Source organism: Natrix helvetica (genome assembly GCF_964273705.1).
Source record: "Natrix helvetica genome assembly, chromosome: 2".
NCBI classification, from domain to species: Eukaryota; Metazoa; Chordata; class Lepidosauria; order Squamata; family Natricidae; genus Natrix; species Natrix helvetica.
Window position 1 is genome coordinate 77,694,806 of NC_138552.1, and position 13,937 is coordinate 77,708,742.

A 13,937-nucleotide genomic window follows, 5' to 3' on the forward strand; every position below is an offset into this window, starting at 1 on the left:
TTCAGCAACAGCATGCAGATGGAAAAGGTGCCATTATATTTCTCTAATCAGAAGAGCCCAATGAAATATGAGAAGTGTTTTTGATTCTGGGAAATAGTTTAGGTGAATTTGAGGGATAACTTGGTACTATCATCTTTGGACAAATTCCCAAGACCTCAGAAATCCAGTGTAACAATCACTCCATCTTTAATTATTTATCTTTTTTTAATAATTGTGTTGTGCCAGTAAATTAGCACAAGTATAGGGAAGTAAACATTGTTCTCACTGGTGATGAGAAATTAAGTCCTGAAATTTACTGAGATACTAACTTTTAAAAGTCACCCCACAAAATGCCAAGATTATATTAATTAATTTGGATGAGATCCTCTAGAACTATTGTGAAGTTTAATTCTACCTGACTCTTTGACTTATGTGGCCCTGTATGCAACAGAAAAAAAATAGCTGCATATTATTGTTATATTAATAGTAATATTAACATTGTGCACACATACCTGATTCTGTTTGATATCTAACCTGATGGACTAGAAGGTTATTTGGATTTGGATTGTCTGTTTCTATGGCCAATGAAAGGAACAAACTACAGTATACAAGTGACAGAAAGTACTTTACTATTAAAAAGTTGTCTGTAGCTCCTCCAATTCACTGATCCTGACTGCTCACAAGGAATCAGGTGTAAAGAAGTGTGAAATTATGTTTAAACTTTCCCAAGAAATACTGACTGCATCACAGGGATAATACAAAAGTTCCACTTTAGATGAAACTATTTTCACAATGGCATTATATTCTTTGGTTATTACAACTGAAAGAAAAAAAATGGCAATTCAATTTCATGGGAGTTTTGTTCCTATTTGCAACATATGAACAAATCAGAATAAGCAGCCCAACCGTGGCATACTGCTTTATGTTGATCTTTTAAGTTTATGCCCAGTTTTGTCCACGTCATGATCCATAGTGGACAAATAGTGAAGTCTATCCTCAATGCCTAGCCCTAGAATGGCAAGGAGAGGCTTGAAACTGACTGAATAATTCTTGTAAGGAAAATCTACAAAGTCAGAATGTGACAGAAGAAAATCTCAATGGGTTGAAAAAGGTACAGTCATTGTTGTACTTCACTCAGAATTGAAAGTGCAGAATAATTATGTATCCATGGTTAATTTCACTTTCCTTATCACAGAATTTTAGTTACTTACTTTAGTGTAAAATTGAGGATAAATGTGGCTATTCTTTTGGAATGAAATCCATTTTAATCTAGTACATTTCCATATGTAAAAAAAATATGTTCAATATGCATGTAATGACCCTTTCTTGGCAGCTTTCTGCATTAAGACATATGTGGAGAAACTCCCATTCAGAACTTTGAACTGGATACGATTAGATTAAATCATTGCCGTCGATTCTTGAATCTTCATTTTAAAGCCTTCAAATTACTTTTGTAATTCAATGGCCTTTGGCACATGTACACCTACATGTTTATCAAATAGCAGTAACTAAATTTGCATATCCTGACATATTGACAGCTTTGTAGAATAACTTTCAATAGGGTTGGTACATTCAGTGAAATATTGCTCCTGCTGCAGTTGGTATCCCAAATGCAATACTTTACATTCTCCCATAGAAGCCAAGTGGAATAAGGAAAATAGAGAGTTACAATCCACAAAGTACAGATATTAAAACAGGTGAAATTGTAACTGGATAGCCACATCCTAAATTCTGCTGAGAATATTTTCTCAATTTATATGGATACATTCTCCACAGGAAGCATGCTGTTATGTGATCCTTACTACTAATTTGGGAAAGGTGATAGGAAGATAGATATGTCTGCAGGACATGATTTCTTGATAGGATAGAATAGAATGAGAGAGGTGGGAGGTCTTCTAGTCCAACCCCCTGCTAAGGCAGGAAACCCTATATCATTTCAGACAAATGGTTGTCCAATCTCTTCTTAAAAACTTCCAGTGTTGGAGAATTCAATAATATGATGTCAGAAAGCATATACAAAAGGTACAGAAATGTCATGACATTGGGATCTGCCTCACTTGAGCCAGTTTTCACAGTGTGGTCCAGCCAGGTTGGCTTCAGTGTCAGGGGTGTGCAATGTCCATTGATAATATCCTGCTATGTATGGCATGCAGAGGTCCAAACATGGCTGGGACACTGTCCATTTTGGGAAGGAGTTTTAGGAATGTTATAGGAGTTAAAATGGGTCTCAAAAATGTTCCCCCACCCACTCCAAAAGGCAATGGGACTGTTTTTTCCTTGAGGAAGAAGAACAAGATGTTTTGTTTCTCAGCCAAGAACCATCATCAGTTGTGATGAAGGGGACGGCCGGGGGGAATAGAGGATAGGTACTGACAATTGAGACTGGGCAATGGGAGATGGAAGGATGGGTTCTGACTGGATGTGGGGGGGGGGGGGAGAAGGGAATGGAAGGATTGTGTTTCTTGAAATTGACTGCAAGAAATGTAATCCTTCCTTCCCACCACCACCTGCCTTTTGAAAAGGAAAAGAAAAATCACTTTTGAAACAATTGACCTGGATGACTGAGAATCTCCACAGAGTAAAATGGGTATTTTCATTGGCTGCAAGAGTGAAAATGGCCTTCCCCTCCGGAAGCCAGAAACAGCCTGTTTGCCAACTTCCAGTCAGACCTGTTGGCAAGCAGGCCTGTTTTTCGCTCTCCCCAGTTTCAGAGCCTTGCTAGGAGCCTGGGGAGGGCAGAAACGGCTTCCTCCCCACCCGGAGGCTCACCGGAAGCCCACAATGGCCTGTTTCCAAACTTCTGGTGGGCCCAAAAGGCCCCAAAATCAGCTGACTGGCATGCGTTCCCACCGATATGGCTCCGCGTGCCACAGCTTCGGACCATAGGTTCGCCATCACAGATCTATATGATCATACTCTAAAAGCTAACAAATTTGTTTTATCAACAATTACTTTTCTTTGTAGTGGCCCCCTAAATATTAGCTCAATGGGCAAGATAGCAATAACATTTTGTATTCATGTAGTAATATTTTTCAGGTGATCAGAATGATTTTCATGTATAATTTCAGTAAGAGAAGACACTCAAATATTTGACTTTAAGAGTGTACTTCACTGCAAACCTCCATTTCAGCTGTTGCTACAAAATATGTAATCACCACTTTCGAAAGTTTATAATGGGATGTCTGTCTAAAAGATTGATTTCATTTTATTTTCAGGGCAATTAGGACTGCAACCTTTTAAAAAAAAAGCTAATTTAAACACGTTGAATGTGCATTTATTTTAAGGAAAGAATGAAGTAGATCCTAAGTTTAAATGTTAAGAAAATAAATTCAACTTTGATTAAGCTCATTGGGGTCTTATTCTACATAACCACCTATGTAAAAATCTCTCCACTGAAATAAACAGGCATCAAAAGAGTGGTTTTGGCTAAAGGACTTTACTTTTTATTCCTTTTGCCAACCAAAACTCTGTTCTCTAAACTTGAAATGGTGGCTGGGGATTATTTCTGCCTCTTCTTTAGGTCAACATTAACGATGATAGTAATAGGGTTGTTGTTGTTTTTAGGCAAAGAAACTGAAATATGAAGATGTCCTTGCAAGCAGAATACTCTGGTAAGTTTTTCTAATCATCATTATTGCTACAGGGCTTCCAGAGATAGAGAAAGGTAAGGATTTATCCTGCCATCAAGTGTGAAGTATTACATACAAATCACAGCTTGAAAATGGCTAGAGCAGGGTCTATAAAAATGTTTATATACAGTTAATCTTATATCAGGATGAACCTTTGACTTAGCCTTTCAAGATAAGAAACATAAAATGAAAATTAGCCAGTTGGGGTCATGGCATTGTAGCTCTTCTCTGCAGACAGATTAGAAAGCTGAGGAATAAGCTATGCCAAGAATCAAATTATAATGTGCAAAGCATGTCAAGCTTCCCTTAAAAATGCTATTTGCTCTGCAGAATTTAAATCACACCACATTAACCTTCAGGCTTACATGACCTAAGGGCTGTTGCTGAACAGTAACATCTTTGCGGTCTTGGATAAAAATTCCTTTAAAAAAAAGTATTGAAAAATAAGCCCCATTGAGGGAAGTGGTGGAAAGGACGAATAGTAACTAGGTCATTAATCAGACAATCTCTTTCCAGACCTAAACATTACATATTTTTTTACACTGTTGCGCTGATCAAATACTGTGAGTGAGAATCATTCATTTTCCTAAAATACTTTAGTGTTTTGGAAATTGCTGGACTGCCTTGAACTGAATATTGACCATTTTAAAACAGTAACTGTATGGTTTGAGATTAGAAAGCCCAATATTATGATGCTGCCAGTCTTTCTTTTACACAAAGTAGTGGCAGTGCTGGATCATTTTTATTGCATCCCAGGGCATTTGGCTTCTAAAATATAGTACTAGTCTAATTTATTTCCCTTATCCAAGACGTGCTTCAGTCCATTTCTGTCTACTTCTACTTATTCATCTATGTGTCTAACACAAGTAGCAAGATTCTTTCATATGTATCGGGATAGGATTGGAAAAAAATATGTTGAAAAAGATGAAAGACCTAGAGGCTGAAATGGTTCAAATCCTGGGGGGGTCACTTTCCTTAAAGAATCAGCATCCTGATTCACAGCTCTGGGATGCTCTTGGACTTATCACTGTCTGGTGAACTACAGATAATGGCTGTGATCTGGCTTCCCTCTGGTTGTAAATCATCTGCAACTATCTGGAGTTTGTATACCTCCAAAATGCATTTCTGAAATATGCTCTGCATTGGATTGTCTTCCAGGAGGAATCGAAAGCTAGAATCAACTGAATCATAGAGATCAGGGGTGTCAAACTCGCCCCGTCAAGACAGTGTCAAGGGATGCATTGGGACTTTTCCCTCCTTCGCTAAACCAGATGTGGGCACGGACAGTGTGTGATGCATCTGGCCCGCAGGCGGCAAGTTTGACAGTCCTGATATAGATGCAGACGAGTCTCAAGAACTCTAAATATTTAACTCCACATAGGCTGTAGTAAGTTTTAACTGTCCCAAAAGGACTTGGGACCAGGTTATTTATTGAGAGGATAGCTTTCATTCAGTTCATACTTGCCAGTAAATTAAAATTGATCTCAGCAGTCATTCTCAAATATCTAATGTTAAAACTGTCCTGGCCGATATGCAAAGAAAATGGTGACAATCCGTAGAGATCCAAAACCTAGGGAATTGCTTTCTTATTGATTTTTGCTTCATCTATGGATTATTGTCATCTCCATAGTATCACTTTTGATCAACATCTGACTTAAATTATATACTACAGAACAGTTTCTCATTATTTTGCTCTGTTTACTAATGTCACTGTTATAACTTACTTCTATGCGGACGTTGCTTTAAAAATACTTTCTCAAAGCAATATGAAGGAAGAAACAAATGCATTTTCTTGACAACATCTTGTTTAGCTTTTCTGAGGTGAACAAAAGATGAGGTCCCATATTCTCCCCTCCCCCCCAACTTCCTTTTGTTTCCAAGGCTGGCATAATTCTTCCCCTGTCCGAGAATGAACTGGCCAAACTAGGAAATGTCTCTTGCTATTTAGATATGAGGCTGCAGTTCTAATGATATATGACTAGCTTGCTGACCATGTGTGTTGGGGATAGAAAAATATTTCCATTACTATGGGGATAATGATGATCACTGATCAGAGACTGGGACACAAAATTTGATTGCTAGATATGTTAGAAAATACTGCTAGTAAAAGGCAAAACAAACACGCATAACAATAAAATGTAGGGCATTTATAGTATGTTGTCTTACCCGGGCATCTGTGACCTTGAATTCTCTTAGGATGTATTGCGGCATATTATACTCTGCCATAGGATCGACCACAAAATATTGATATCTGGCTGAGCGCTCTGCTGGCCAATACTGGTGGCATTTTTCCTACAAAAGGAAAAACTTTCAGTTCTTTTTTAACTTACAGTTCTGTTCAATTCTGTTTTCCAAGGAGGCATACTTATTGTTATATTCAGAGTATTCCTGTTCTGAGGAAAAGGTTAAGGTTTAAGAGAGTTATAAGATTTGAAGATTTCTTATATTAAAGTTTTGTCCTTCTCTTTGTTTCCTGAATAGATTTTTTCTGGGAAGACCTCAGACACAAAGTTTTTCCCTAACTCTCAAAAAGTTTAAACAGCATTCTCAAGATTACATTTATTTAAGGAATTAAGAAACCTCATTGTTTATTAGCACTTTTCCAAGCACACCTGCCCTTCCTTTCCTTTTTAATGGGTGTTTTCTTCCAGTTGAGGTGGAAATATTCCAATAAAATGTGTTCATTTTCTTGACAATTCTTTATTCATGCAATGATTATTTCAAATGCTGCAATCAAATGAACAATATGCAGGAATGATCAAGTAAATTAAATCCATTATTTTACTAACTCTTAGGTTTTGGTTACAAAAATGAACAAGGTATGTTTGAATCTGTGTATAAGTTCTAGGACTTCTTGCAAAGTGAATCTTTTGACATCAACAGTACATCTGTCAAATGCTATTAATTTCAGTGTTAAATATATTTCCTAGGAGTTCTATCATTTGAGATTAATTTCTGATTTCAAAATTCATCTGCATTGACTGTTTTGGGATGATGTTCAGGAAATAATCTGGAAAGTTCTCTTAAAATATGTTCACATCAAGCATCTGGAAGCAATACAGATTTTAGAAGTACTACTAGATACACCAGAAAACCTACTGAAAACACTATTTGTATACACATTGGCTTCATTATTTGAAGATTTGTTAATGATTGTTATTGCTGCTGTTATTATTGTTGTTGTTATTGTTTCTTCTTAACACCTATTTGAAGATGCTGATTTTATATATAACTGGTATCCAATCCAATCCAATCCAATCCAATCCAAACCAAGCCAAGCCAAGCCAAGCCAAGCCAAGCCAAGCCAAGCCAAGCCAAGCCAAGCCAAGCCAAGCCAAGCCAAGCCAAACCAAACCAAACCAAACCAAACCAAACCAAACCAATAGCTTAAGTCAGAAATTTTATTGATTTCTACTTATATTGTAAAAATTCCCCCCCTCCCCCGGATTGTTTGCTTTCCTGTGGGAACAAGGAAATAAGATTTCATGGATCTGGTGGAAGGACGGGGAGATCAGGCTTATGCCTCATGTGGCTATGCAAAGATTCAAGGCTAATTCCTCACTTGAACCCTCTTTTTAGCCTGGCTGACAGTTTCCCAACTATCTGCTACTATGGTATTTCAAAAGTTAACAATTCTACCTAATGAAGACCAGAATAAGCAAATAATACTTTAGAACAAGAATTTGGGATAAAATGTGATAGTGAATTAAGAATTCCATAATACATTTGTTATAGGAAAGCAAAACGTTACAAAACAATTCTTCCTGGAAATACCTACATAGAGCAAAGCAAGCTTAGAGCTGTCTTTTGATAATGAATCTGAGTATCATTGCTAACTCATATGGGAGAACTGGACATTCAGATTCAATGGTTTCAAAGAGACACAGGTTGCAATGGGAAGAAGGTGATAAAAAATAGATGCAGCTGAATCACCTCCATTAGAGGTTAGGGTTTCGTTTCTCTTGGTTTAAGTGAGGTTTATAATTTTTAAAACTCAATTAAGCATAGGCAGCCCACTCCCTCTTACATTCTTCAGCACTGTTATCAAATTCTATTTAGCAATTCAACTATGCCAGATTTTATACATACATATATACATACACACATACATACACATATACAAATATAAATGTATGTATGTATGTATGTATGTATGTATGTATGTATGTATGTATGTATGTATGTTCTGGTAAAAGAAGCAATGTGTACATCCCATCTTGATTTAAATATTGAAAAAAATGCCTTTATTTTTACTATGATAACTTACTCAGGCATTTTTTGTACTAAACTTGCTGTAGACATTCTTAGTCAGAACTCTGAAACAGCACTCAAAATCTTTGAATCAAGTATTAGGATTTAGGCTCCCAACTGGCTGCTCAGGAAGTGAATGTTTTAGCATTTTCTTGGCACACATTAGATTCCTTGCCTGCCTCCTTAAAGAAGCTAAGAAACTAACATACTGCCAAGCACATTAGTTTAATTTCTTAGAGTTTGGGGGTCTAAAGTAGATTCTATATGTTTTCCTGGAAAATAATGTGACCTTACTTAGATTAAAAAAATAGGCTCATCTGCCCAGAATAACAACAACAACAACAACAACAAAAGCAGCTCTACAAACAACTATTGTAATCAAAGTCAGCCCTATGCATTTGCAGCATATACAGTCCTATGTTATGTCCCTATTATGACAAGCAGCCTTTGTAAGCTTGTCAACCTGGGGCAATTGTAGTGTTGTACCTTATGATTCTTGATGAATGTATATTTTCATGTCTTTTTATGTACACTGAGAGCATATGCACCAAAGACAAATTCCTCATGTGTCCAATCACACTTGGCCAATAAAGAATTCTATTCTATTTTACCCTACCCTACCCTCCCCTACCCTCCCCTCCCCTACCCTACCCTCCCCTACTCTACTCTATAAAAGGGTCAGGACTTTGCTTGAATTACAGTGACTACCATGTCGGCTATTTTTACTCTTCTGGTGGATACCCCATTGCCAACAGCTTTTTTTCTCACTGTTCTATGTTAATTTTACCACTCCAAGGAAGGTTGGCAAGCTGTATGCTAGTTCTTGTTAAAGGCTAGCTGGCTATTTTGTTCCTTATCAAGCTATAACTCAAAATCAAAACACTACTGATTATCTTAGACAGCGTGGCTGAATGTGCCTTTCATCAAAAGTGTGGTACTTTCTGCATAAGAAGCGATCTATCCTTTTATCCTGACATGCTAATTTTCTGTGTATCATAACATTCAGTAAAGTGAACCTTAATTGGAAGTCTGACTGACAAAGTGCAGTCATGAACCTACTTTTGCATCCCCAACTTCTGTTTGTGACTAAGCTTCTCTTGTGAATTAAAAGTTTGCCTCCATTTATAACAGTACATCCCTGTAGCTGCATTGCAAAAGTGGAAATTTATCAAACATAAATGATGACAATTCTGTGAATGATACAGACAGCTTTATATGTATGTATGTATGTGTGTTTGTATATGTGTGTGTGTGTATGTACAGACACACACGTGTGTGTGTGTGTGTGCGCGCGTGTGTGAGCAGAGACAATGTTGGATTTGTTTGCAGGTGGAATTATGAGGCCGCTGTGTTTATTATATATATGTGTGTATATATGTATGTATGTACACATGTGCGCACACACACACACACACAAAGTGGCTGCCTAATTCCACCTGCAAACAAATCCAACATTGTCTCTGCTCAGGTGTAAAAGGGTTTAACAGTTTGCTTTTCATTTTCCTTAGGGTTAATTAGCAGTAGAAATAGCATTTAGATTTATATACCACTTTATAATGCTTTACAGCTCTCTCTAAGCAGTTTACAAAATTAGTATATTGTCCCCAATAATCTAGGTCTTCATTTTACTAATCTTAGAAGGAGGGCTGGAAGGCTGAGTTAACCTTGAGCTAGTCAGAATTGAATTCTTGGCAGTCGGCAGAACTAGCCTGCAATACTGCATTCTTACCACTACGCTACCACGCTTCTTCCAATTACCAACTACATTAATACAAATAGATTCTGGGAGAATTGCTTGTTCTTCCTATATTAACATAACTTTTGACATTGTTTTTCTAGAATGTAAAAAAGTGTAAAAACTTACTCTGCCCATTTCTCGTAGCTTAGTAAGCATGACTACAATGGTTGAATTGTGCTCCCAAAGCATTCTCCAGAAATCTTCTGTTGTTTCTGCCAAAGGTCCCTGTGTAGCTACATAAGCTTTTTGCTGCCTAAATGTAAAATGCAAAAAAATAATATTTATCAATCAAAAGACAGCGGACTCTCTTGCTGCATATAAACATTCTACTGAAACATAGGTCTAACAAACATATGGCTGTAAATTATTAAAGGTACAAAGATTAAAACATATTAAATGTTATTTATTCCAACCATAGAGCTATTTCATTTTAGGAAGTTTGTGTAGGAAATTGTTCTCTTAATATTGTGATTTATGCCTTTATCTTATTTAAAATTTAATGCAACTCTAATAGCTCAATTTTGTGTGTCACAAAAAGCACTTAGGAAACACTTAGTGGTACACTTCCATTTTTACACTGAAGGCTGACTGTCACACACTCTATTGAGCTTATGACTTATAGCTCCAAAGCAATTCTTTGTTAACTCTTTCAGTAATTCAAGAACTATAGCAAAAGTTCAGAAGTCAAATAACAAAGATGGAAATGGAACAGGCTAGTTTATATTTTGAAGATGGCAAAGATAAAGGGAGACAGTGTTTTTCTGCAACAGCACTTTATTACCCACAACATTTGACCCACATACTCAATAGTTACATAATATCTTAGGTGACCCTCTAATGAATTTATCCTTAAGTCATTTGCTTTCTGTTTTACAGGAAAAATTATGGAATTGGGATCTGAGTTAAATGAAATTTCTGTAGATTATTATTTAAATTTATAATTACAGGTAAATCCATATGTTATGCTATGAGTCTGAGAAAGGGAAATATGTGGTTAGCTATTAGGTACTGTGGAATGTTAGGGGAAGGAACTGTAGTGCTGGACTGATTACCATAAATTAGGGGTGGGCTGCTATGGGTTCGCCCGGGTTCGGGACAACCTGTAGCTAACATTATTGCTGGTTTGGAGAACCTCTAAATCCCAGCCTTGACTGGCCCTGGCCACCCCTCCCCTCCCCGGAGTCTCCACGCGGCCCATTTGGTAAGAGCAGGGCCCATGTGGAGGCTCGGGGAGAGGGAAAAACAGCCCCTCGGAAGTTCTGGGGAGGCAGTTTTTGCCCTTCCAAAGGCTTGAGGAAGGCCTCCAGAGCCTGGAAAAGGCGAAAATGCCCCCCCTCCATCGTGGTGCAGGAGGCCAACTAGGCCATACTCACGACCATGGCCACACCCACTCAGAAACTGGGCAGATAACCCTTTGCTGAACTTTTTGAAGCCCACTCCTGATAAGAATCTGAAAAAAGCCAAAATGACACTTGCATAATGGCAAACTACATTTATGACCACGACAATATATGTAGCTAGCATTTTTTTACATCACAAAAACTGGTTCTGTACCTGTATCCATCGATAAAACTGGCATTGATATAATCAGAGCCTTCCACTCCTCTGATAGGTTGCAAACATATCCTTGTGGATTCATATGGCATAATATTAACAAGGCGATTTTTAAATTTATTACATGGAAGATTGGCACTAATAAATCTTGAAGTATGAGCTTTAGAGCTGGCTAGCCGCTGCAAGAGACAAAGAAGACTTTGGGATTGCTTTTGATAATAAAACAAATGGGACAACATATTTTTATAAATACATATTAGAACAGGTTCTGTATGCCATTCCACCAGATACAAATTTGATCTTCTAGTTAAATCTATAAAAGCAGCTGCATTAATCCTAAAATAGTTTGCTGTCAATTTTCACCAATGCAAAATGTATCACAATAAAAATGTGGAGACAAAATACCTTAAATTCCAATTCCATTCCTGTGACATTCTCTCCTGTTTCTATCTGTGTCAGCTTCTGAATATATGCATACAGGTTTCTGGCTGGCACTTCGGTATTTCCACAAGTCACTGCTTCAAGCAGTGCATCATGGATAAAGATGTATTGGTCCTCTGTTTGAACCATGTAATTTCTCTGGGCTCTCATTAGAGTTACATGGCCATAAATATCTACAGTCTTTTCATGTTTTATTCTCTCTAGCATGGCATCTATTACAATGAAACAGCCGGTCCTACCAACTCCAGCACTGGAATAAAAAGAAAGAAAGAAAGAAACCAACTCAGAAAAGGCACATAAAGACTGAGAATATTTCAATTCATGATATATCTTGTCATATTGTCATGGCAACCAGCACCGGAACCAGCAACACCAGCAAGGCAGTTCAGGAGCAGAGACTGTAGTTTAAGATCCTGGTTCCAGATTAGTCCAGAAATCTGGAAAAGAGTTTCTTATGATAAGATGCTTGGTCTTCCCCAGACCTGATTGGGCATTTGCATGAGAGCCTGGAATTGTGCACATAAATTATATTGTCTGGGGGTTGTATTCACTTATCTTCCCTACTGCTTCATGTGCCGCATCCGGGCATGCGCTAAGGGTACCGCACATGTGCTTTGGCTACAAAAAATGCCTAAATGGGATACCATTGAGCCAGGGTGGGTAGGCGGAGCCACATATGATTTCTGCTACCAGTTCAGGTGAACGGGCCGAACCGGCATAATATCACCACTGATATTGTGTCTGAATTCTATCTGAAATTGGAAAAAAAACATCCTATCCAGGATTCTTGACTGTACTTCCCATGATCACAAACCCCGTTAAAATCCTCACTGAAATGCAAGTACAGTCCTCATTTAGCCGCTGCCTCACTTTGCAACCATTTACAGTTACAACAGGGATGAATGATGAACTTTATGACCAATGCTTGCCTTTATGACTCTCGCAAGTTGATAAACCAAAGCTAAAGTAAGAACAGAAGCACAGCTGTGGTTGCTCTTAAGAACTGCTTTGCTTAACGAATGCATTGCCAGTTCCAATTGTGGTAATTAAATGAGGACTACCTCTACTCTCTTCCCAATACTATGTCTGAGATTGGAGATAGAAGAAATGGGGAGGGAGGAGGCTGCTAGGCAGATGGTACAGACCAGGGATGGAGCAACTGTCTGTAAACACAGCCCAGCTCCATCCTGAAATCAATCCTTTGTTCTCACATCTTTAGGCACATGCCCTGAACGGAACACAAGACTTTAATATTCATTTGAATTATCAGATGAATGAAATGTAATACAGTCTCATCACAGGGAAGCAGTTGCCCAGCCAATTTTCAAATGGCAGTACGTCTGCCATTCCTTCCCACATCACACTGAGGAATCATGAAAGAAAACTTGGAGCGTGATTTTTATAACGGATTTCCCAAGAATGCATCATATGTTAGGCTTGTAATTATATTGTATAAAGTTACGGGTAGCAACTTTACGACCACAATTGAGCCCAACATTTCTGTTGCGAAGAGACACGTTTGTTAAGTGAGTTTTGCCCCATATTACCACCCTTCTTGCCACAGTTGTTAGGTGAATCACTGCGCTTGTTAAATAGTAACGTGGTTGTTAAGCAAATGTGTATTCCTCACTGACTTTGCCCGTCAGAAGGTTGCAAAAGGTGATCACATGGATCTGAGACACTGCAACTGTCATAAATATGAGTCAATTGCCCAACATCTGAAATTTGACTATGGAGATGCAGTAATGGTCGTAAGTATGAAAAACAACCATTCATCACTCTTTTCTGGGATGTTGTAACTTCAAGCAGTCACTAAATTAACTAAATGAATATAGTATAGATTCTTTTACATAGATGAGGTTGGGTATAGCAGTTAAAGTGCTGACCAAGAAACCAGAGACTGTGCATTCTAGTCCCACCTTAAGCATGGAAGTCAGATGGATGACTTCACCCATCTGGCCAGTCACTCACTCTCTCTCAGCCCTAGCACACAGATTATCAATGTGGAGAAAATGTGGAGTATTATGGATGTTTGTTGCATTGTATTGCTTAAAGCAGGGGTGTCCAAATATGGGAACTTTAAGACTTGTGGACTTCAACTCCCAGAATTCCCCAGCTGGCTGGGGAATTCTGGGAGTTGAAGTCCACAAGTCTTAAAGTTCCCAAGTTTGGACACTCCTGGCTTAAAGTAATAAAGGTGGGATAAAAAAAATGTTAAATATAAATATCCACGACTCATTTCTAGAAATCCAACACAATCAGTTCCAATTAATGACTTATTAGTGAAATCATTCCAAACAATAAAAAAAAATGTTTTAAATGCTTAGCTTTCGTTAGAAATGGCA

At 37.9% G+C, this 13,937-nt stretch overlaps 1 protein-coding gene across 5 annotated transcripts in view; it reads right to left on the minus strand.

The window, feature by feature from the left end:
- The window catches only part of PTPRD (protein tyrosine phosphatase receptor type D), a 1,361,199-nt gene that overhangs the window by 12,573 nt on the left and 1,334,689 nt on the right, over positions 1-13,937 (minus strand). For all 5 annotated transcript variants that reach the window (XM_081945773.1, XM_081945775.1, XM_081945774.1 and 2 more), the window contains 4 exons: positions 11,557-11,842; positions 11,152-11,330; positions 9,724-9,850; positions 5,775-5,900 (listed from right to left, as the gene is read on the minus strand). In XM_081945773.1, the coding sequence (XP_081801899.1) occupies positions 5,775-5,900; positions 9,724-9,850; positions 11,152-11,330; positions 11,557-11,842 (718 nt within the window). The remainder of the gene's footprint in view (positions 1-5,774; positions 5,901-9,723; positions 9,851-11,151; positions 11,331-11,556; positions 11,843-13,937) is intronic.